General features: G+C 49.8%; 2 protein-coding genes across 31 annotated transcripts in view; one reads left to right on the top strand and one right to left on the bottom strand.

The window, feature by feature from the left end:
- The window catches only part of RANBP3 (RAN binding protein 3), a 55,044-nt gene extending 35,813 nt beyond the window's left edge, over window positions 1–19,231 (top strand). For 5 of the 29 annotated variants that reach the window (XM_081134298.1, XM_081134313.1, XM_081134308.1 and 2 more), the window contains 13 exons: window positions 385–456; window positions 6,035–6,100; window positions 7,025–7,117; window positions 7,989–8,107; window positions 9,259–9,378; window positions 11,095–11,198; window positions 11,624–11,702; window positions 13,062–13,164; window positions 13,715–13,824; window positions 15,841–15,961; window positions 18,006–18,148; window positions 18,548–18,731; window positions 18,901–19,231. In XM_081134298.1, the coding sequence (XP_080990424.1) occupies window positions 385–456; window positions 6,035–6,100; window positions 7,025–7,117; window positions 7,989–8,107; window positions 9,259–9,378; window positions 11,095–11,198; window positions 11,624–11,702; window positions 13,062–13,164; window positions 13,715–13,824; window positions 15,841–15,961; window positions 18,006–18,148; window positions 18,548–18,731; window positions 18,901–18,944 (1,358 nt within the window). In that variant the 3' untranslated portion in view covers window positions 18,945–19,231. Of the gene's footprint in view, window positions 1–384; window positions 457–6,034; window positions 6,101–6,987; window positions 7,118–7,988; window positions 8,108–9,258; window positions 9,379–11,094; window positions 11,199–11,623; window positions 11,703–13,061; window positions 13,165–13,699; window positions 13,825–15,840; window positions 15,962–18,005; window positions 18,149–18,547; window positions 18,876–18,900 lie in introns of those variants that run through there. The other 24 variants (XM_081134290.1, XM_081134295.1, XM_081134297.1 and 21 more) reach the window with 14 other exon arrangements.
- Window positions 19,232–19,355: 124 nt separating this feature from the next.
- Window positions 19,356–22,160, bottom strand: CAPS (calcyphosine). Of its 2 annotated transcripts, none has more exons than XM_081134321.1 (5): window positions 22,076–22,160; window positions 21,897–22,003; window positions 21,645–21,822; window positions 21,225–21,431; window positions 19,356–21,150 (listed from the first exon to the last, which is right to left on the bottom strand). In XM_081134321.1, exons 2-5 carry the CDS (start codon window positions 21,977–21,979, stop codon window positions 21,049–21,051), a joined length of 570 nt encoding a protein of 189 aa, XP_080990447.1. In that variant the 5' UTR covers window positions 21,980–22,003; window positions 22,076–22,160; the 3' UTR covers window positions 19,356–21,048. The 2 variants fall into 2 exon arrangements, with proteins under 2 accessions (XP_080990447.1, XP_080990448.1); XM_081134322.1 differs by having other exon boundaries at window positions 20,401–21,150; window positions 22,085–22,147.
- Window positions 22,161–23,177: the final 1,017 nt, after the last annotated feature.

The following is a 23,177-nucleotide window of genomic DNA, read 5'->3' as shown; positions in this document are numbered from 1 at the left end:
ACCACCAAACATTTTCTCTCCCTAGTGCATTGGTCTAGGAGATAATCAGCTCCCAATCCTCAGGGGAGATGGAAAGGTGAGCAGTGCCAGTAAGATCTGAAACAGGTCCCAGGGGCACAAGGACAAGAGAGGAGACCACAGTAGACCAGAATGAACTTGTAGACATCAGACAGAGGCCATTAGGCTGGAGACTCCCCCATTCTTGCTGTAGAGAGAGTGTGGAGTGTCTAATGGCCTTATTCATAATGCTGACCCCCACCTCCTGCACCATAGTGGGTCTTGGAGATCGACCCCTCAGGTTGGAGAGGTGATCTGGGGCATGTTTGCCTACTCACTCTGTTTTTCCTCTTGTTCCCTCCCCTGCCTGCACCTCCTTGCTGACAGTATCAAAAAACAATGTTTTTATGCCATCAACCTTCTGCGAGCCATCTGCAGGCAATTCTGACTCAGAACCAGGTGAGCCCTCACATCCCTTTGCCTTTCACAGCCAGTCACTGGGGGTTTTCCTGGGATGAAAAGCAGTTGATATTGTAAAATAACAACAGGAATAGGCAATTTGAAATCAGGGTTCTTTTTCAGTTCCTAAAAGTTTCCCAACTATTCAGCTTGTACATTTGGAATCCAGTGTGAGAGGCTTCATAAGCCCTTATTTCTGTTTCTGTAAGTAAGGCCTGTTTCCAAGGATTTTTACATCCTTTTTGGGGCGTAAAGAGGTGTATTACTCATTTTTCAAAATTTTACACAAGTAATACATTTCATATCATTTTTAAAAAGGCAAATTAGAAATACATAGACTTAGAGAATTAACCTGCCCCTTTCCCACTCATTAACATCCCAAAGGTAACTCATGTGAAATGTAATTTCCAAGACCCCTTTTCTGTGTATTAAATTCTCACTTTAATTAGCATTGCTTAGATGTGTTCAGATAAAGCATATATTTAATCATGGCTTTAAAACTTTAAGGAAAACAGCTTGCTCCCCTCTGAAGAACAGGGAGCCTGCCTTTTTTGGTCTTTCGCAGGAGAACCAACTCCAGTAATTCCTGAAAGTTTCTCCTCGTAAAAGATTTAATGAGCAAGTTTAACCACCCGAATTCTGTAACCCAACCTGCCTTATATAAATTCATTGCCTACTTCAAAAGCATTGCGAGATAACTAATACTTGGGCATGAGAGTGATGTCGAGGGAAGAGGCAAGTCTTTATAACTTTGAAGATTGATTTGATGGCACCATTTCAAACAGTTGAATTTGTTCTGACTCTAAAAGCAAACTGTTTGGAGTTGACTCCCCTTTCCTGGTTCTGAAGAGGAGCTTGGTTTTTAAAGGTCTTTGGTTGTACCTGGGGCGCTGGCTTAGCACGTTGTGTTTTGAGCTGTGGGGGCAGTGTTAGCCTTTGTGAGCCTGTTTTGGTCTAGGGATCAGTAGCTGAAGACACACATCTTGATCCCTTTATGCCGTGGAGTTCTATTATGAATCTCACAACCACCTCTGAGGTCTGTGAGTGACCACCTCGCTCCACCCCTAAAACTTTTATCCAGCAGCACTGAGAGCAGGGCAGCCCTGAGAAAGGAAGCAGCTTAGTCTGCCTTCAGAGGCTCTAACACAGGTACCTGATACAGCATGTCAGTCACATTAGACTTCCCTGCAAAGTGAGCCTCATATCCTTGCCTGCCTGCCTGTCTTTGACGTTTTAGCTTTAATTTGGGGGGGGAAAAGTAAAACTTAATGGAAAATTTTTATAAAGCGCTTCACTATGCCTTTACTTAGAGAGGCTCCGTGCGTTCTTCAGAACAAGATTACAGGCCAGTTATTTTAGAGGAGTCCTTCAATGGGGTATGTCTAGTGTTTCCTGGTGCTTCTACCCAGCTTGTGTATTTGGGGCTGGAATACCACAGAAGTGCAGCCGTGCTCTCCCAGTGCACCCCATAGTGGCATACAATGTGTACTCATCCTGGTGCTGGCAGGGTTCACTTTGGTCACTTGATTAGGGTGAAATCTGCCCAGTTCCTCCGCTGTAAAATTATTTCTTCCCCTTTTGTCATTACTGTTTTCTAGAGAGATACTTTGAGACATGAGGAAATCTTCTCTCACTTTGCCCTCCTGTATTAGCATCCATTGATTTTCTTGCTTGAATTCATTATTACTCTGATGATGGCCAAATGGAGATTTTCTGCCCCATTATTGCCCCAGCGTTTATTAACTGGCATTCTACTGTAAGAAACAGCTTTCTTTTCCTCACTTTACTTAGTCATTTGTGTCAATATGGATTTACAGATTCCTATTTTAGTCAGTGGATTATAATCTGTTATTAGTATTTATTTTAATAGTCAGTTTTATTTTGGTCATCGGTTTATTTTAATCATTCCAAATTCGGCCAGCGGGGCCAATCAAGCCAAGTTCCTGTGTTCTTTTGTCAGGTCCCTTTCATTCTTTTAAGCAGCTTTACTTCCTGTCATAACAGGAGGTTCCAGGCTCATAATCTTTCCCCGTTTCTCAAAGGGGTCCTGGTTCTTAGTGGAGCATGGTCTCAGGAAACCAAAATCTGAGTGCTCCATGTGCTCACCACCATTTGGGCTGTCACTGCTCCCAGGACCTCTCAGTGCCCAGAGCTAAGAACACACACTCAGCTAGAAACATAAACACATATACCTACATGCTTACATATGCTTACATTTACCCATATTTCTATATCTTTGTCTATCTGCATATGTGGATAACCCCAGGTTCACATGGATACTTTCAATTTAGCATCAGCATGGTTCATCTTAACCTTCCCCCTCTGTATTTCTACCTCTTTTCTAACTGTAAGAAACCCTTTGTCCTCAGCTCATTTACTCATTTCTTCATCCCCCATATCCCCCAAACATGGTCGAGTGCTCTTCTCACCCTGCACCAGCACCACCCTTTCACACCCCAGCCATCATCAGGCTGCTTTCTCTTAGATTCTTTTCAACCTCTGGTATGCATCAGGTTGAATTCTGACATATTTTCTTGTTAAATCTGGGGTTCCCTGGGAGGTGAACATTGCTCCCTCAGAAATCACTTAGGATCTTCCTGAGGCATGGCAGGATGCACCCTCAAAGAAGCCTACTTGCTTCAGACATGATTTGGAAGAGGAAGAAGGCTGCCCCAGAGGGAGAGACCTCTTCCCACAGCAAGCTCACAGAAAGGCATGCATGTACCCTCAAGAAGACACCAGTGCAGCCACCTATGTGTGGTGGGGCTCTGGCCTCCAGGCAATTCCTTTTTGTTATTCCCTGACCATTTTGCAGGAAAATTGAGTTTTTGGAGGCCATGAGAGGAGATCGTATTTGTTTTAGTAAAGATGGGGCCTCTGACAGGGGCCTCCAGGGTTTGACTGCTCTGCAAGCACACCTCCCTGCTGCTTTGGGCCCCTTCTGTCCTGAGTCCCAGTTGCCATTAGAAGTGTGGTACACCTTGTCTGTCCATCAGTTCACTGCAGCATTCAGCATAGGTTTCCTGTGCATCTTTAGGGTTGGCCTTGCACTGGGCGCAAAGTTAGTAAGTACTCACTGGTAATGATTTCTGGGCCCACTGCCCACACCGATCAGCCAAGGTCAGCTCCACAGGTCAGTGGCTGTTAGCATTGGCTCTGCACAGAGCTAAGTAGTAGACATCAACCTGTAGCCACAATGTGAGAATTGCAGAGCCAACTCTAAGGACTTTAAAACATTATCTAAATTGTGAGTTTCATCTCAGTTTCTTAGTTTTTAAAGGAATTGCCAGTCATCTGAATAACCTTGAGCTTTGGAAATGTAATTCAGTATTTTCCTTCTAAAAAGGAACATCTGGCAGCATGTCTTCCCCTGCATCCTGTTTTGTCTGATTCTCCCGGGTGTGGTTTTTATGACCCAGAACTCTCTTAAGGGAGAGACACCAGCCCACTAATACAGGCTCTTAAGACTGGCAGGCTCCAGTCCTTTTTACTAACCAGCAGTGAGAGTTTCTATAATCCCATTTTTGCCCAAGAAAAGCAGTTTGGCTCACCAACATGTCCACAGCAGGAAGAGGGCCCTTCTGTTTCATTTGGAATTCTAATTTCATTTTGTTTCCTGCCTGAAAGTTTGGTCTGAGAAAGCATTTGTGTTGTTTTAGTGTACAATTGGCTGGTTTTTAGTATATCCACAGAGTTGTGCAGCTATCACCGTAATTAATTTTAGAGCATTTTAATCACCCCCACAAGACACCCCATATCCTTTAGCAGTCATTACCCATTCTGTCTTTCCCAGCCTCTGGCAATCACAAATCCACTTTCTGTCTCTGGATTTGTCTGCTCTGGACATTGCATACAAATGAAATCACGTACTATGTAAACTTTTTTTTTTTTTAAATATGTCTTTATTGATTTCAGAGAGAGGAAGGGAGAGGGAGAGAGATAGAACATCAATGTTGAGAGAGTTATTGATCAGCTGCCTCCTGCACGCCCCTCACTGGGGATCGAGCCCGCAACCCAGGCATGTGACCTGACCGGGAATTGAACCGCGATCTCCTGGATCATAGGTCGATGCTCAGCCGCTGAGCCACACCAGCCAGGCACTATGTGACCTTTTGAGGTAGCTTTCTCTTTATTTTAAGTCTTTACTTTCTTCTAACAACATTTTATAATTTTCATTTGTTAAAAGTACTCCAAAGTATGTTATGTATGTTATTTTCTTTTGTGCTATTGGAGTTTTCTTTTTTTGTTTGTTTTTTTGTTTGTTAATCCTCACCTGAGGATATTTTTCTCATTGCTTTTTAGAGAGAGTAGGGGGGAGGGTAGGCAGCAGAGAGAAAGAAACATCAATGTAAGAGAGACACATTGATTGGTTGCCTCCTGCACACACCCCGACCAGGGCTGGGACTCAAACCTGCAACCCCAGGTACATGCCCTTGATGGGGAATTGAACCCAAGACCCTTCGGTGCTCAGGCTCAAACCATTGAGCAATGCCAGCCAGCACTGGAATTGTTTTCTTGACTTCATTTTTGGGTGGTTCATTGCCAGTGTATAGAAACGCACACTGGTTTTTGTATAATGATCTTGTGCCCTGCAACCTTTCCAATGGGTTGCACCTTAACACAAAAGCAAGGCTGCCTCTGATAGCCCAAAATGCTGCTGTCCTTCTGCTTCCCCAGGCACAGACCTGGCCTGTTGGAGACAAAGCTTTTTATGCTGATCCTTCCACCGAGGATTGCATTAAACTATCTCTTCCATCCCCACCCCTTTCTGAGATGGGCAGAGTCACCAAGATACACGGATTAAGGGATCTGTGGACACGTGGCCAAGTGGGAACCAGGTTTTGAATATCCCAGGAGCCCCTGTATTTCTCAGCCCAAATTAGAGTCCTGGAGGAGGCCCTACCTCCTTGATTGTGGCCAGGACAAACAGCCCTGCTTCCTTCTTCCGGGCCTTCCAGTGCTGTCATTAAGCAATGAGACAAAGCTCTCCAGGCATAACTGGAAAGAGAGCAAGCCCGCTGTCTGCCACTCTTGATATCTTGCCACAGAAAACATGTCTCATTTCCCAGACATCTGCAGGTAGTACAGAGACCTCTCCTGACAAGTCCTCTAGGAAAGGGGGATGCATCACTAAAGACCTTTATTTGGTGGCCCTCTTACATTCTCCAGGGCCTGCGAGTGCAGCATGGCATCCAAGGTCCTGGCAGGCTGCTAGGTGAGGTGTCCCATGGGTTGACCAGCCTTGCACTCACCATCCAGATGGAAGGGCTCCTTGGTGGAGTGGTCACCCTCACGTCTGTCTTGCACCTTTGACACCCTCTGGTCTTCCATTGTCAGCACTTTGCCCCCAAACCACACTTCCTGCAACCCCCTGCTTCCTCACCCAGGCTGCCTTACAGCCTTGGTGATTCGACAAGACTTCTGCATTTCTGTTTCAATTTGGAATCATTTCCCTTGTTCTCCAGGCCCATGGCTACTGAGGCCCAGATAACAACCCTCTCCTGCCCCCTGCTCCCTGCCAGCCTCACCACCACACCCCAGGCAGGCCTTTTTTTTATCTTTTGTCTTGTGCTTATAGAGGAAAAGAGCAGTGGGTTCCGGTTGAAGCCACCAACACTGATCCATGGCCAGGCACCCAGCGCAGGTATGTGCCCACCTTGGAGGAGGAGAGTAGAGGGGCTTTCTCATACCCTTCCAGGCCTCTGCACAGTGTCTGTTTACACAGCTGCCTAAGGCGACCCCACCAGTATGCTCTGGGCCTTCCACCTGACACATGAGCTCTGGAAAACCACTTTAAAGAGCCTGTCAGGCTAGGGAGCTTCTCCCACCTGTAAGCCCTCCGTGGAGGTGGCAAGGGAACAGGCTTGGCTTGGTGTGGGAGTTTGTTCTCTGTGCCCAGTGATAGCTCAGTTGGTTCTGGCTGTCTCTCCAGAGCATTCTAGCCCCAGCACGCATTGGTATTAACCCTGATTTGCAGAGTGGCCTCAGTTCAGTGGCAAACTGCTGGTGAGCGGGGCCAAATGATGGCTCTGTCCAGACCTGTCAGGTCCAATGGGAGCCCGGGCAGGGCCAGAAACATTCTCTCGTGGTCCTTTTCCGAGTTATATTTGGCAGAGGTGTTTCTTAATGTGGCATTTAAAGGCAGGTGCAAAGAGTACCTTTCTGTGACCCCAGGCAGCATCCTAAATTCTGGGGGGTCGCCTTTGGCTTCGCTGCTTTCTTCTCACGTCTGTGCTTGTCCCTTGAGCCCAGCACTTGAGAACAGCTGTCCCTTGACTTCCCCAAAACATTAGTATACTCACTGGATTAATTCACAGACATAATCAGTTACATGGGAGTGTTGTTTAATCACATATAAAAATAGCAATAGCGAGACTCTGTATGTTTGGCTATAAAGAAAATATCTTGGGCTTTTTAAAAAAATATGCTTCCCTACAGAGTCTAACCTATGAGGGACATGAAATGGATTGCTGGGTTTAATTTGTCTGTAAAGTGCCTGAAAGCCTGAGCTGTTGCATTTCTGCCCACGAGGTCCAAGGGCGCTGGGCAAACCGACCTCTGTTCCCAGGTCTGCCAAGCCAGAAGCCCAAGGAGCAGCAGCGGAGCGTGCTTCGCCCGGCAGTGTTACAAGCCCCACAGCCAAAGGCACTCTCACAGGCCGGTAAGAAATGCAGCCCTGATGCCCAGGCTCGCATGGCAGAGTAGAGCGTTATAGAAGTCGCTTCTGGACAGCCATGTCTCGACACGTGTGACTTTGGTCATATCTGCCGAATGCACTTAGAAATAGATAAAGAGAGCACTGGTAAAACAATCCTTTATATTCCTGGTAAGCCCAGGAAAGACAGGAGGCCAAGCCAGACTGCTGGTGTGAATGTGCTTTGTGCATGCACTGGCCTCATAAACGCCTCCATTCTCTGAGTGGTTCAGATCCGTTCCTACACGTTTACAGGCAGAACTCAACCCTGCAGTCTCAGAAACTCGAAGGGTAACTTTCACGTGTTTTTATTTTATTCGCCAACCTTCAGACATGACTCTTAAACCATATTTCCATTACATCCACATAAGCGGTGGTTTTCATTTTGTCCTTAATTTATGCGAATGAGCTCTTGTCTTCCTCTTGATCTTTCCCTATAACTCAGGAACTCTTCATTAGAAGCAACACAACATCCCACATGAGGGAAATAGTTAATATTTCTGAAGAGCTTTTTCATTACATGGGAAGTTTTTTATGTAATGTTCACCAGTCAAAGCTAGATTTAAAGCTGTACGTGTCATGTAATCTCAACTATTTAAAGGACAAAAATGCATAGAATAAAGATGTTATTCGTAAAACTTGTTTTATAAAACTCATAATTGTTCCCCTAGTATTTGTTCTTTTAATCGAAGAAATTGTTGCTTTTAGTAATGATGCCAGGCCCTCTCTTAAAAAAGGAGAAATTATATACTGTTGGTCCAAATGGTGGCAGGAGGAAGCACTAGAAGTGGTCCAGCACTAACTCCACAATTCCCCCTCTGTCCATTTTCCCCCACAGTTCCAAGCAGTGGCACCAATGGGCTCAGTATCCCAGCAGACTGCACAGGAACAGCAACATCAACATCACCCAACAACCCCACACAGAGAAGCCCACCTGACGAGGCGCCAGCACCTGAGGTCCGTCTGTGCCCAGGCAGGGAGTGCACCTCACAGGAGACTTCTTGGGCTTTGCTGAGCACGTAGACTGTTACCTACTCTGAGCGGTGTCAGTGTTGTACTGTGTTCAAGCTTTCTTGATTTGCTTAGCAGTATCAGTGCAGAACCACAGCTGATGAACACCAAGAGTGGGGAGGGGTGTCTCCATGGCTCTGAGAGATAGATGCTATGAGCAAAGTTCTACCATAGAGTCCTGCATTGCCCGAGTCTAGCATGTCATTTCCACATGTCCTAGGGCAGTATTCCTGCCAGCAGTCACTGCTAACCTTTGAGCCCTGTGGAGCCTCTGGGACCGGAGGGATGGCTTTTATTAATGAGGTCCTTGTACCATTTTATGTGGAAAATATCTTGCCTCCCTGTTTCCACACCCTGGCAACTCTGGGGATTCATACATGTGTGCCCTCTCCAGTGCCTGGGGAGTCAACTTAGAAATCATTTCATTTTAAAAAACAGCCCTTCAGGGTTCTGGAATTATATAGGCCAGAAGCATCTGTTTTCCAGTAGTGCTACAGAGCAGCTGGGAAATGGGCATTTCATGCACCTGCTCTTGGGGTCGGCAGAGACAGATTTGGAATCCAATGTGTAGTAGTATAACCATGCCTCATACACAAGCCAGACTGTCTGTGTGTTTTTTGCACTCCAGCCACTTCAGCAGATAAGTTGCTGCCAGAGGTTCTCTATCCTCTGCCTTCCCCACCCCCACCCCTGTGTACATGTTCAGGCTCAAATGGTGAAAATGATCATCTACAGTTCCATTTTGAAACTTCCTTGAGCTCTCCCCACCCTCAAACCAGTTAGCGGAATAGAAATTGTTTCTGTAACATATGCTTCTTAGAAACTTTGGTAGCTGGGTCTCGGGGCAGTCAGCTGTGCAGCTATGCACTGAGGGAACCGTCCTGTCTTCCCCATGTTCCCGGCTGCCGAGAGCCCACCCTGTCCAGTCCCGGACTCTGCCTGCCTCACTCTCCCTGTTGGTTCTAGCCCTTCCTCAGATGTTCCTCAGCCCAGGGACCCTGGCCAAGGAACATGCAGCGGTGCTGTAAGGTGGCTCAGCTTGCTCATCAGAGCTAATATGTCCCTTTTTTTCAGTTGTCATTGTTCTGTTTAACTAGGAGAAAGAGCCCCAGAAAAATGAGTCTAGCAATACTTCTGAGGAGGACAACTGTGAGAAAAAAGAGCAAGCTGCACAGCAAGCATTTGTGTTTGGGCAGAACTTGAGGGACAGAGTTAAGGTATGTGCTCGGAAGGCTGAGTGAGCTGTTGAACTTGGGGATTGATCTTTTTATGCCTCTCCCAGGTTCAACAGGAGTCTGCTCCTTAAGGGTGGGACACAGAGACTGTGGGATAGTCCTGTGACTCACAGCATGCCGGCAACTACTTGGTGTGCATACTTCCCATACTCAGCTGCTCAGCCACCCAGGATGCCTGCCACCCCTCCACCCTGAGTGAGATTCAGCAGTGGCTCCTGGCTGCAGGGGACAGAGAGGCAGCCAGTGAGAGTTTTTTGTTTCCTTCAGGGTTTTCTATCTCAGCACTAGCAGCATTCAGACTGGATTGTGTTTAGTTAGAGAACTGACCTACTCACCACTGTGGGTTGTTGAGCAGCATCCCTGGCCCCTACCCTCTAGATACCAGAAATATACCCTCCCAGTTGTGACAACCACACGTGTCCCCAAATACTGCTGAATGTTCCCCATGGGACCAGATTATTCCTTGACTGAGAAGCGTCACCTTATTTTTCCAAAATAGGGCAGGTTGAAAGATATTTTCTCTCTCACAGGAGCAACAGTATCTGTCACCTCTTGGCTGCCCCCTAGGCAGGTGGATCCAGTCTGGGGACTGAGTTGGGATGAGGAACATCTGGCAGTGGCAGGGATCTCAGCTTTGCACCCTGTGTCTTAGCGCTCCAGAAAGACTAAAGTGGGCAGCACTACCTTCTCGCAGCCACAGGGACGGAATGTTCTTCGGTGCCATTTCTAGCAGTTCATCTGGCATGTCTGGGACATCTGTGGTTGTCACACTAGGGAGTAGGTACTCCTGGCATTGAGTGGGTAAGGGTCAGGGATGCTGCTCAATACCCCACAGTGCCCAGGATGATCCAGTCCCAATGTCAGCGATGCTGAGGGTGAGAGACCCTGAAGTATAGAAAACAGCGGGTCATGCCATCTGTGTTCTCCTGTGGTGTCACTGTCCAAGAGAAACAGATGCCCCTGGAGATGAAAATAGATGTTGATATCATGTGACTTTAGCCAAAATAATGAGTCCCTTGGGGACTGCTCCCTCCAGGGAGGAGGACGAAAGTAAAGGGATGGCCTTGAAATCCACCAGCACTGGGGGAGTGGCCTGGCTAGCCACCTGGTTGAGTCTGCTCCTCAAGTTCAGGGGAACTCTGCCTTGACATTGGGGCAGGGGCAGTGTCTCCTAGAGGTCAAGGGCTCATGTGATCTCTGAGGTCTTGTTCTGAGCCCACGCTTCCTTGCTCACAGGACCAGGTCCATCCTTCCACTCCTCAGCGTTCCCAGGAGCAATGTGTTAGGTCACATGTGACGGAGCAGACATGGCAGCTGGCATCAATGAAGCCCTCAAGAAACATTGCTTTTATGTTCATAATAAACCCTTAAAACACCAGATTTATAAGTGTTCTGTGATCTCAGAAGTATGGTTGAAAATGCTAATGAGATGCCAGCCTGAGTGTGTTTTTAAATTTTTTTAAACAAGGTAGAAGCAATTTCCTAACACTTTATGAATTGCTTTTGTACCTTAACCGTTAAAAGCAGAAGTTCTAGAATTGACTGCAGCTCCAGCCCCCAATGCTCGCACACACAAACCCCTGCCTGCACATTGATAGGATTTGTGTGTTGAGCTGTGCAGAGGGGTTGTGCAGCCAGGCCAAGTTGTAGAGGTCCAGAATGTGTTGTTCTCTGAGTATAGGTGTTTCTATTTCCCAGTTAATAAATGAGAACACTGAAGCAGCTGACATGGAGAATGCCGGACACCCCAGTTCAGAAACGCCAACCGCAACCAACTATTTCCTTCAGTATATCAGCTCCAGGTATGTGTCTTGGGCCCTGGGCCCAGCCTCAGGTAGGATGAGCTGCAGCCTCAGAGGCACTCAGGTCATCCATCTGCCCTGTCTCAGGCCCAGGGAGGAGACAGAACCCAGACCAGAAGCCAGCCTAGTCCTTCCTCAGGGGACAGGATGAAGGGGAGGGGGCAGAGTCCTCCAGAATCCCAGTCGCCCTCCAGTCCCTCCCTTCTTTCCCACTTGGCACAGCTATAGAGGGGCCAGGACAGTGGATTTTGATGGACAACAGGCAGGACCTGAGTTCTGTGGGATTGTCCAGCCCAGACCTCAGAGTGACCTCTATCACCTGGGCCTCGTGCCCAGAGCAGAACCCAGTGGGCTGGTAGTGGCTCAGCTGCCTCTTGTTACCCACCAAGGTCCACCCCCGAATTCACAGCCCATCTTCTCTTCAGTTTAGAGAACTCGACCAATAGTGCCGATGCCACCAGCAACAAATTTGTATTTGGCCAGAACATGAGCGAGCGCGTATTGGTGAGTGGCCCCTGTGGGGACTGTTCTTCCTAGGCCCCAGAAGCTTTTAAGAGCTCTCCAGCCCAGATCAAAGGGACATGGGTATGATGGGTATGGCTGCCCATTGTCTCTTGGGAAATTAGGATGATTTCAATTGCAAGTAAGAGAAAGAAGACCCACCCAGCTCAGTCAGACTCAGCTTAAAGCCAGGGGCAGGGTTATCTGCTCTCCAGGAGCCAGTGTTTCACTTCCTGTCTTTCCCCATCCTAGGGCAGGTTCCCCTGAGCCACAAGCCATGTTTTTTCCTAGCCTAAGGCTAGCTGCATTGACAGCCATCAGACCACAGTCCTTAGCCACACACTGCTGGGGCCCCCCTGAGCCACTTCTGGAGCCAAGGATGGTCAGCTCCGCCTGACAACAAGGCTGCAGCACAGAGTGGGGGACGAGTGTGGTGGCTTCAGAGGGGACCCTGTGTCCCATGTACTCCTGACACATCACAGCCAGGGTTGGTTCTGGAATTGTTTACATGCTTCCTCACTTTATCCCTTTTCCCAATCAGGTGGGCACAGCCCTGTTGTGTCCATTGTCAGTGTGGCTAAGGAGCTGTTTTGGGTCCAACCAATTCTGTCCCTGTTTATCTCAATCTACATTACATTAAGGAGCCGCCTGCTTCTTTTCTCGAGCATCAGTGCTGTTCTTTTTCTGTTAAAATGAAATAGTCAAAGCCCTAGCCAGATTTGCTCAGTGGTTAGACCATCAACCCACAGATTGAAGGGTCGCAGTTCATTTCTGGTCACGGGCACGTACCTCGGTTGCAAGCTCGATCCCTGGCCCCAGTTGGTGGGGGCACATGCAGGAGGCAACCAAGCAATGTGTCTCTCTCACATCGATGTGTCATCCCCCCCCCCCCCCCGCCCCTTTCACTCTCTCTGAAAAGCAATGGAAAAAAATATTCTCTGATGAGGATTAAAAAAAGAAAAGAAAAAAGCAATAGTCAAAGATCTATCTCACACAGACGAAGGTGAATGCTGCAGCCCAAAGTAATGTCAACTGGTGGCATATGCCTCCTGGCAATGCCACAAGAGAATGCATTTGGGGGCTCCAAGGATAGTTCATGTGTGATGCCACTTTTGTGTTAGGTTTTAACTAAACTAAATGATGCTTGAGGATCATTGTGTGGTTCCTTGGCAAGCAGGGGTGTGGCTGTGACCCACCCTGTGGGGAAGGTCTGTGTAGGCCTGTATGCCAAGTCTGGAGGGTCCCCAAAGCTGCAGAGAAGCCATGGGCAAAAAGCGAAGTTCTGAAAGCTGCCAAGTGACTTCCCGTTCCGTAGTGATTGACCCACTAGGATCACCCAAATGTGCCTTTGTTTCCCTGCAGAGCCCACCCAAATTAAATGAGGTCATTTCAGATGCCAACAGGGAAAACTCAGCTGTCGAGTCCGGGTCTGAGTCTTCGTCCCAAGAGGCCACCCCTGAGAAAGGTATGTCGCAATCCTATTACCTCGTAGGAGGGGGGTACCAAGTGATGGGACACTGTCCATCTGCACCCTGGCCTGGGAGGGATGTAGGACTAACTCAACACAGCAGTAATAATCTCATGAACCAGTCTCTGGGACAGAGCCAAAAAGCCATGGGCCCTGGTTTTCAGTGAGGTGAAAGGGGACATGTTCATCTAAAAACAGGCCCGTAGGGCTGTGTGGTGACTGGGAGGGAGGGGAGGTTGAGGTTGTTGCCCTTTCCCTTCATGCCCTGAGGCAGCAGAGGTAGTTTCTCTCAATGCCCTCTTCAAGGTCTGTCCCCTACTGAATGGGAAATGGGAGGTCTGGAGCCATGCCAGCAGCTCCCAGCTGGCTTCCCTACAGATCCCCAGGCTGAACTACTTGGCATGTTTCAGGGTCCACTCCACATCCCAGGATAGCCTGCCAGGGGTAGCTGGCACCCTTGAGGCCAAGCCAACCCTTTTGTCTCCTGTGAGGTACACTCCCCCTAATCAAGTAAATAGTCAATGTCGTTTAGCTAATAACATTGCAGAGTCCCTGGCTGAATCGGCAGCTGCCTACACCAAGGCAACAGCACGGAAGTGTTTGTTGGAAAAAGTGGAAGTCATCACCGGGGAGGAGGCAGAGAGCAACGTCTTACAGGTGAGATGGCCTCAGCCGGGCCTCTTCACTCTTAGTGGAAGTGTGGGGGCGCCTGTGGCTTCCTTGTGCATCTGAGGGTCCAGCCCCTAAGGGCTCAACCCACATTCTCCAAGCACATTTGAAAAGACACTTCCCTTGGAAGTGGCAGTCCTGAATCCCCACCTTTAGGATCATGTTGGTGTGGCTTTTGTTGAAGTTTAACCAGCCCTAAGGGTTTTCTTATATTGCTTTGTTTTATAACAAAAGGATTCTGTTTTGAAACATTCTCATAGTTTAGGGAATGACAAGACTGTTGTGACTTCTCTTACTATCCAGAGTTACAGCTGTGGTTATTTTATCACACTGGCACCTAGTGTTGTTTTATTAAGAGGAAAAAAATCACAGATGCTGCCCAGACTTCACCCTACTCTTTCCCTGTCCACATCTTGCTCCCTCTCCTGGGGCAACATGTCCAGGTCTGTGTGCTTTTTCACACTGTGTCTATAAACCACATATATATAGTAAAGGGGAGTTTTTAATGCAGGTTTTAGTGGTACTTGTTTCCCACTCAACATTGTTTTTTAATCTATCCATATTAAGAGATACTAACATGATGATCTGCAAACTTTTTCTGTAAGGGACCACTTACGGTCTCAATATTCTTTTTTTTTTTTTTTTAATTTAACAGCTTTATTGAGATATAGTGCACATAGTAAGAAATTTACCCTTTTAAAGTGTACAGTTTGGTGATTTTTAAGTATATTGTCGCAGATGGGCAATTGTCATTATTATCTAATTTAGAACATTTTTGTCCCCCCAAAAGAAACTTTGTGCCCATTAACAGTCACTCCTCGTCCCCCTCCCTAGCCCCTGGCAACCATGAATCCACTTCCTGTCTCTGTGGAATTGCCTGTTCTGGATATTTCATATAAATGAAAACACACTGTGTGGCCTTTTGTATTTGGCTGCTCTCACTGAGCATCATGGTCCATCTGTGTCAGTGCTTTGTTCCTTTTCATAGCTCAGGAATATTCCATTGTGTTGATGCACATTTGGGTCGTTTCCACTTTTTCGCTGTTATAGAATTCTGCTGCCATGAACATTTGTGTACAAGTTCTTGTGTGAACACCTGTTTCATTCCTCTTGGGTGGATACTTAGAAGTGGCATTGTTGGGCCATATAGTCACCCCATGTTTAACATTCTTTTTTTCATGTTTTTATTGATTTTAGAGAGAGGAAGGGAGAGGGGGAAGGAGAGAGAGAAACATCGATGAGAGGGAGCCATGCCTCCTGCATGCCTCCTGCATGCCCCCTACTGGGGGTGGAGCCTGAAATCCGTGCATATGCGCTGACCTGATTAGAACTGACTTCTCAGTGCTTGAGAGGACATCAACCAACTGAGCCACACTGGCCAGGGCAGTGTTTTTATTTTGTTTTTTAAATCCTCACCCAAGGACATTTTTCACTGATTTTTTTTTTTTTTTGAGGGGTGGGGGAGGAAGAAAGAGAGAGAAACATCGATGTGAGAAAGAAACATCAATCAGTTGCCTCCCAGACATGCCCTGACTGGGATCGAACCTGCAGCCTAGGCATGTGCCCTGACTAGGAATCAGACCTGTGACCTTTTGGTATACAGGAAGATGCTCCAACCAACTGAGCCACACCGTCCAGGGCCACGTTTAACATTTTGAGGAACTGTTTTCCATAGAGTCCATCAGCAATGTGTAAGGCTTCCAGTTTCTCCATATCCTCTCCAGTACCTATTATTACCTTTTTGGTTGTAGTCATCCTAATGGGTGTGAGGTGGTAGTATCTCGTGGTTTTGATTTCTATTTCCTTAATTTTTTAAATATCCCTCGAAAAGTATAGAATCCACTTTAGTTTGAGGGCAGAATAGAAAACTGGCCGTATGTGGACCTGTAGTTTGCTAACCCTGGTAGTTCATGGGAGTTAGTTGGAGGCTCCCAGGGACCCCACCGCAGTGGCATCTACCCAGCCAGGGTCTCTGCTCACCCAGAGGGCTGCCTTGTGTTCCAGATCCAGTGTAAGCTGTTTGTCTTTGACAAGACTTCTCAGTCGTGGGTGGAGAGAGGCCGAGGGCTGCTCAGACTCAACGATATGGCATCAACTGATGATGGGACATTACAGTCTCGACTAGGTGAGCTGTGGTAGAGGGCTGTGGAGAGGGCCTGGATTGGTGCAGAGGTCCCAAGGCAGTAAAGGGCAAAGTCCCAATTCGGCCCCTTGACCCAAGAAGCAGGGGAGTGGGTCCCCATGGGAGAGCCCCAGGTACCAACACCCTGAAGCCTGACCCAGATGATCAGGGTGCCAGCCCATTCATGACTTTCCTCTTTCTGAGTGTGAAAGTAAGATAAAACTACTTAGCAATTTTTAAATGTATTTTCTGGTAATGAAAGTGCCTGTTTTATGGTAGGATGGAAAAAGAAAAAAATCAAACATCAACTGCAATCTCTTTATAAAGAGAGAAGTCTCTGCTAGTTACATGGGAGTCCACTCCTATTCTGTGGTTCTTTTTTAAGGAACTAGGGCAATTTTATATTCTGCTCTTTTCACTTGCTATTTTATGAACGTATTTCTGTGTCATTAAATTTTCCTTAAAAGGTGACTATTTGGGAAAATTAATATATTCTGTTGACAATGAATGCATATCACCATTTCCCTGTTGATGGACATGTAGTTTGTCCCTAATTTTTCCAAGTATCATAAATGGTGGCCCTGGGCTGCCTATACATGAATCTTACTCCCAGAAGTATACGATTGCGAAAATGGACGTGGGGAGGCGGTGCATATGTACATATATATACATATATATAACGTGTTTGAAGAGAATTAGCATATCCATGCGTCTGTATTGTGAAATGTGTATGTTTACTTTTTTTTTTATCTTCCCAAACTAAAATTGTTCTCCGACCTTTACAGAAACAGCAATTCCCTACCCAGTAGTAGTTCATGTTGCATCCTTTCAGAATTGTCCCCAAGATTGGAACAGGGATGAAAAAGACCCTTCTGTTTGAGTACCGCTCTTTTTCCCCCATGGATGTCCCCTCCATTCTTTTTCCATTTTTTCTTACGGAAATGTTTAGTGTATGTGGATGGAGAGAGCACAGTATTTCTAGCCCCACAGCTCATCACTCACCTCCTTAGCCAGCAGTTTAGTCGAGCTTCGTTGCATTACACCCTCCTCTCCCTCATTGAGATCCATCCCAGACACCTTTTCTTTCACCCCGCACAGCCTTTAACCTTGTCACAGACCTTCTCTCCAAGCCTATCTGAACTGCTCCACTGCCTCAGAGGTGGGCACTTTGGGCTTGCAAGGCTGGGCTCAGAGGACACGGGGGAGATCTGGTCATTTGGTTCCCAGGACCCCACAGGCCTCCCCAAGTTAGCCCAAGCTGCTCCCCATCCTGTATGGCCATCTGTGGCCCAGGATGGGATGACATCTAATCCTCTCCAGGCCTGTTATGGGGAGAGCTTCACTGGTACACAGGGGTCACCCATGTCCATGGGTTCAGGGCATGGGCAGGATGGGTGGGCTCTGACAAATCGGGCAGGCTGACTGTGGCCTTAAGTCTCCAGTGGGTAGAATTGGGGGTGTCATGTACGTCGAGAGAGGGAAGGTCTATGCCCGGTTTTTCTCCACCATATGCTTCCCTCAGTCGGTCTTTATCTCCTTCCTGTTGGAAGCTCTGAGCATGGGCTGGCCTCAACCCTTGTTCTTAAAAAAAAAAACAGGGATTTGGCCTGTATGGGACAGTGAGGGGGTGTCCACTTCCATGTGACGTGTGTCGCATAAAGTGAGTGTCCCCAGTGTGCAGCCCATGAATGTGTCTGTCTGGCCCCACCTCCCTGCCGATCTCCCCCTGCTTCTGCCTAATCACCCCCTTTTTTAAGGGAGCCGCCATCCTGGCACATGCTATGTAGTCCAACAAAACCCTGTTACATGTGGCCTTTGACCCTGCCAGTGACATTGGTGGTTCTGGGTCTAGGAAGCCAGGTGGTAGTGCCCGGCCAGCCCCAGCATGCGGGTGGCTGTTGCTCAGTGGACAGGTGGGCGGCTTTCACAGACCTTGGGAGAATAAGATTTCGCCATTGGGGTTTGCTTTCCTTCCATATTGTGTCTGTTCTAGCTGGCTGTTGGGCTGGGGGTGGGGACCAGGGCTGAGAGGCCTTGTTGGTTGCAGTGATGCGGACCCAGGGGAGCCTGCGGCTGATCCTCAACACCAAGCTATGGGCCCAGATGCAGATTGACAAGGCCAGTGAGAAGAGCATTCGAATCACGGCCATGGATACAGAGGACCAGGGCGTGAAGGTCTTCCTGATCTCGGTGAGCAGCCCCAGGGACAGGCTGGGCTGCCCGAACCCGAACAGCCCAGCCCCCACCCCGACCAGGGCAATGACCCTGACCTGCCACAGGAGGGAAGCTTCTTGGGACATGCAGTTGGTCACCACAGGGCTAGATGGAGGGGTGCCCCTCTGCAGGTTAGCAGTCAGCACTGCACTGAGGGCATGAGCCAGGGAGAGAGCAGAGAGGCTTCATCCCCAAAATAAGAGGCAAGAATGCCACTGTCACCGAGGGCTGGCCCAGCCACAGGCTCTGGGAGCCCCTTGGAGGGGTGATCCCCAGACTGTGGGAGCTTTGGTCTCTGGTCCCAGGTTGAGGAGAGCCCAAGGGGGCGATTTCCCCTTGAGGCCTCATAATCAGTACTTCCTCTGCCTTCCCCAGGCCAGTTCCAAGGACACAGGCCAGCTGTATGCCGCCCTGCACCACCGCATCCTCGCCCTGCGCAGCCGCGTGGAGCAGGAACAGGAGACCAGAACACCTGCCCCTGAGCCTGGTGCAGCCCCATCCAATGAGGATGACAGTGATGATGACGACGTCCTAGCTCCGTCAGGGGCCACAGGAGGCGGTGAGCCAGCAGTCCCTGCCCTGGAGGGCACAAGGGGGCTGGTTTCCTAGATCCCCTCTCACCCATTGCTGTTGGCCTGAGGGTGACATCTTGGTATGGAAGCCTGACCCTGGGGGATGGGGTGCCTTCCAGAGTGGGGACCTGATGGCGAGGCCACTGCTTCCCACAGGCGCTGACAACGAAGGGGACGGGCAAACGGCTGGGAGCACATAGCGCCGGGACCTGGCCACCCAGGAGCCTGCTGCTTTGTCCGTCTGTCCACCCATCTACCCGCCCGCCCCTCCCCGGCAGCGTCGAGGTGCGGGGCCTGGGAACCACACTCCCCGCTGGGTTGGCCACAGTCCGGATCCGCATGGCCCGTTCAGAAGCAGACTCGGGAACTGCCTGAATGTGGTTTGGGACACGAGACCTCATCATATTGATGAGCAAAACAAAAAGAACATTTCTTCCCTCCCCCCTTTGAATTGAAATGGCACATTAAGACTTGTCACGGCTTCTCACTGGGACTGGGGTGCCTGGTTTCTTCACCCCTCTCATGCCGCCGATACACCCGTGGGTTCCTGCCACCTGCCCAGGCTGCCAGGTCTGTTGCCACAAGTGTAAACACTGGCCCTGCTGGATGTTCTGCTAACTACTATCTTTATTCCCCCTTTCCCACCTTCTCATTAGGGGTGTATATTTTTAGATTTTTCCCCTAAGGCTTTGTGTTTGGTTTCTTAGATTAAGACACTCCTGTGTGTTGAGCAGGTGCAACTCCAACGTCCTCGTTCTCCCTGTGGTCACGGCTTGTGTGCTGGGGCCTTACTGAGGAGCTGGGGGTGCTCTGAGGGCCCCCACTTATTCCCCACCTGGAGTTCCTGCAGGCTGTCATGGGGTATTGAGGCCATACCTGGAGAGAGCTTATCTAGAAAAGGGTCACTAGATCTAGGAGGGTGCTCAGGGGCTGTTTCCTAGATCCCCTCTCACTCATTGCCATTGCCCCAAGGGTGACATCTTGGTACGGAGGCCTGCCCCTGGGGGATGGGATGCCTTCCAGAGTGGGGACCTGATGGTGAGGCCACTGCTTCCCACAGGCGCTGATGGCGAAGGGGATGGGCATACAGCTGGGAGCACATCGCGCCCCTCCCCTCCTGCTTGTCCCCATCATGTGGGTCACTCATCATCAGGTACCCAGGTACACACCTGCTTTCTGCTGATGGCCATTCTTTGCCCAGCCCTGGATGTTACCGCTCCCAAGACCATCCAGGGCCAGGGGCATCCATAACAGGCAGAGGGGATCCCTAGCAGGGCCTTTGAGGAGGGGCAGGGGACTGGTTCCAGACTACAGGCTGCCATCCCAACACTCGCAGTACGCACAGAAGCGGGTACTGTGCCCACCCTACTCCAAAGTAAGGCCAAGAGCCCATCTGGGTACTGCCCACCTGCAAAGAAGGTCCCCGTGAACAGGGCCCCCAAGGGATTTCAGAAGAAATTACCCAGCCCACTCTTATAGGGAGGGAGAAGGCCTGGTCTCCGCAGCTGTGCCACCCACACCTTGGGTCAACTCTTTGCAGCCAGAGCCTGAGCCATGGGAAGACACCAAAGCCCCTCCCCCTCCAGCAGATCTGGCCACACTTCTCTGCTTTAAGCCTTAGCCAACTAGTGACAAGTAAAACCAGATAATGCCCATGTGTTTTGGAACATTTATGTAAGATTGTCATATGAAATGTATTTGGGAACTACATTAAAACTTTTAACTAAACCCCTGGCCTCCTGCATGCCCCAGGGGCCTCAGGAATCCCAAGGGCCTAGCCAGGAATGACCTCTGCCTCCCAGGGCAAGGCTCTTCGAGCAGCCTGGCCTGCCTGCTGCTCTGGGCCCCTGCTCCACACTCCACGCCTGGACAGGGCAGTCTGCTGCTTTCCAAGACCTGCCACTTCAGTGCAGAGCCTCGCTTCACAGAAGAGCCATTTGCTTCCCATCCCCCACCCCCCACCACATTCTCAAACATCCCCACACACACACACCAGGGGCCTCCTGGCTTCCCAGGGACCACAAAGGAAGGGCAGGGGTGGGGGTGCTAACAAGATCAAGCATTCACTGAGCAGAACTGGGTTGGGGAGGGCATCTGCAGTGGCCTCATGAGGCCTGGGGGGCATTGTCCCACTTGGGCTGGTGGCCAGGGAAGGGCCTCAGACCTGGTCCAACCAGTTCTGCAGCTTCAATCCTCCCTGCTCCCCTCCAGCCCCCACCCCTGGGGCTGCCCAGCTGAAAGCTCAGGGTGTGCCATGGTAGAGTCCTCTATGCTACAGTGGTGCCAGCTGAGAGTGCACACTGCTCACAGTTGCCAGGCGTTGGTCATCATGGCAACAAACTCCTCATCTGTATCCACGGAGGCGCTCACGCCACTATAGTAATCCTGGAATTCAGCCAGGGTGACCTAGGGGCAGACAGGCTTTAAGTAGGGGTGGAAAGCTGGGGCAGGAAGAGCTGGGGTACCCCGTAGGCACCTACCTGCCCATCCTTCTCATTGGAATCAAAGTTGTCCAGGAAGCGGCGGAGCACCTCCTTCTCAGTCCATTCCCCACTCTGTATCTTGGGGTGGGCATGGCAGCTGTATACTCCCCGGAGGTCATCCACAGTCACCACACCATCTCCACTGCGGTCCAGCTTGGAGAATGCAGCTGCAATGACCGCCTCCCGGGCCTGGGACATCGGAGGCTAAAGGAGGGAGATTGGTGACTGAGGGACCCCAACCCCTCCAGGCATAGAGTGCAGGGGGTCCCTGATTCTCTTAGTGATGAATTCCTGGGTGTCTGGTGTCTGCTGACACAGGTAAGCCCACTGAGAATCCAACACAGCCGTCCCTACCCCCCAGTGCCGCCAGACAGCTGAGTAAAGGGACCTGCTTGCCCCTAGTCAGCCCCTCCTCACCCTCAGTGCCCTCAGGAACTCCTCCAGGTCTAGTGTCCCACTGCCGTCACGGTCCCATCTCCTGCACACGCCCTCTGCCTCAGCCATGTCCAACACCAGCCCCAGCTTAGCCAAACCCTGCTGGAGTTCCCTCGCATCCAGGGATCGGCTCCTGTCCTGGTCCAGGCGGCGGAAAAACCTGGGGGCAGGGGTTGCAGTTGGAGAACAGTCCCTGGGGCTGAATAGTCAGGAAGGGGTGAGGGGACAGCTCACCTGGCCAGGCCCTGGATGCCAGAGGCCCCTCGGGACAGGCACTGTTCCCGGAGCTTCTCCACAGTGGCATCCACCGCATCCATGTTAGGTCCAGGCTTTCTGGGCAGCTGGGTGAGAGAGAGGTCAAGTGGGTTTCCTGCTCAGCCAGCCAGACTACAAGCCGGGTGCCCCCTACTCACTCAACTCGCCTTGTCTGTCCTGGAGTCCTCCAGATGGTCACTCCACTGGTTCCTGCCTGCTTTGTCCAGTGTTGGCAGTGTGTCTTGCCTGGTTGGTTTGTTGCTAAGGGACAGTGGCTCTGGAGACTGGGAGGGGCCCCAGCTGTAACCCTGATTGTGCTGAATAGCAGGGCCAGGAGGGACAGAGCAGTGCTGTCATTGGCACCCCTGCCCACCCACTGTGCTGCTTACTCTCAACCCTGCAATGCTCAGGCCTGGGATAGAGCCAGGCCCAGACCAGGGTGTAGGTTGGGGGTCTCTTTCTGGCCACAATGAGGAAGGGCAGGCCCCAGCCCTGAAGGGATCACAGTGTCTTGAATGGAGAGAGGCTCAAGGTCTAATTCCTATGTGACCTGAGGCAGGGCCCCTCTCCACTCTGGCCTTCACTGGCCCCCTACCCCTTTTCACAGGGCTGCAGCCAAAGCTGCTGAGGGGTTTTGAGGTTAAAAGGACTGGAGGTGGTCTAGGGTCAGGTTCAATGGGAGGTCCTGAGACCAGTGCTAGCTGAGCCAGGTCACAGCAGAGTTAAGTCGGTCAAAGTAGTTCCTGGCAGTTATTGAGGGGCCAGTCATGGTGTTTTTGTTGTATGGGTCTTTTGGTAGTTGGTTTACAGTTCTCAAACATCACTTGGTGGGCTTTTTCATGACAAGCTGGTGAGCCAGGGGGTTGCAGTACCAAACAATGGACCTGCTGTAATCCAAGAGGAACCAAGGGCACCATCAGAGAAGGCCTTCAGTCCAGATTTTGGGCATCTTTGCCAACAGAGCATTACACCAACCAACAGGATCAAAAAGGATGTTGAGCCCTGGCCAGGGTGCTCAGTGGTTAGAGTGTCAGCACGCGCACCAAAGGGTCACAGGTTCAATTCCTGGTCAAGGGCAAGTACCTAGGTTTCAGGTTTGCTCCCCACCCCCTAGTCAATGTGTGTCTCTCACATTGATGTTTCTCTCTCTCTCCCCCACACCCCCATTCTCTGAAAAACAATGGAAAAAACATCCTTATGTGAGGATTAACAAAAAAAAAGACATTGGATTTCCCAGGACTTAAAATGTGGGCCCTCACT

Source organism: Miniopterus schreibersii (assembly GCF_964146895.1).
Source record: "Miniopterus schreibersii genome assembly, chromosome: 4".
Taxonomy (NCBI): Eukaryota; Metazoa; Chordata; class Mammalia; order Chiroptera; family Miniopteridae; genus Miniopterus; species Miniopterus schreibersii.
Note: the sequence above shows the minus strand (reverse complement) of the source record. Positions and strands in the feature narration are given on the sequence as shown.

What these genes read in the sequence shown, in the direction of transcription:
- CAPS (XM_081134321.1), bottom strand. Translation starts at nt 21,979, where the DNA reads ATGGATGCGGTGGATGCCACTGTGGAGAAGCTCCGGGAACAGTGCCTG. An exon ending in GGCATCCAGGGCCTGGCCAG is followed by an intron (nt 21,823 to 21,896) that starts GTGAGCTGTCCC and finishes CCCTGCCCCCAG; the next exon opens with GTTTTTCCGCCGCCTGGACC. An exon ending in CCAATGAGAAGGATGGGCAG is followed by an intron (nt 21,151 to 21,224) that starts GTAGGTGCCTAC and finishes GTCTGCCCCTAG; the next exon opens with GTCACCCTGGCTGAATTCCA.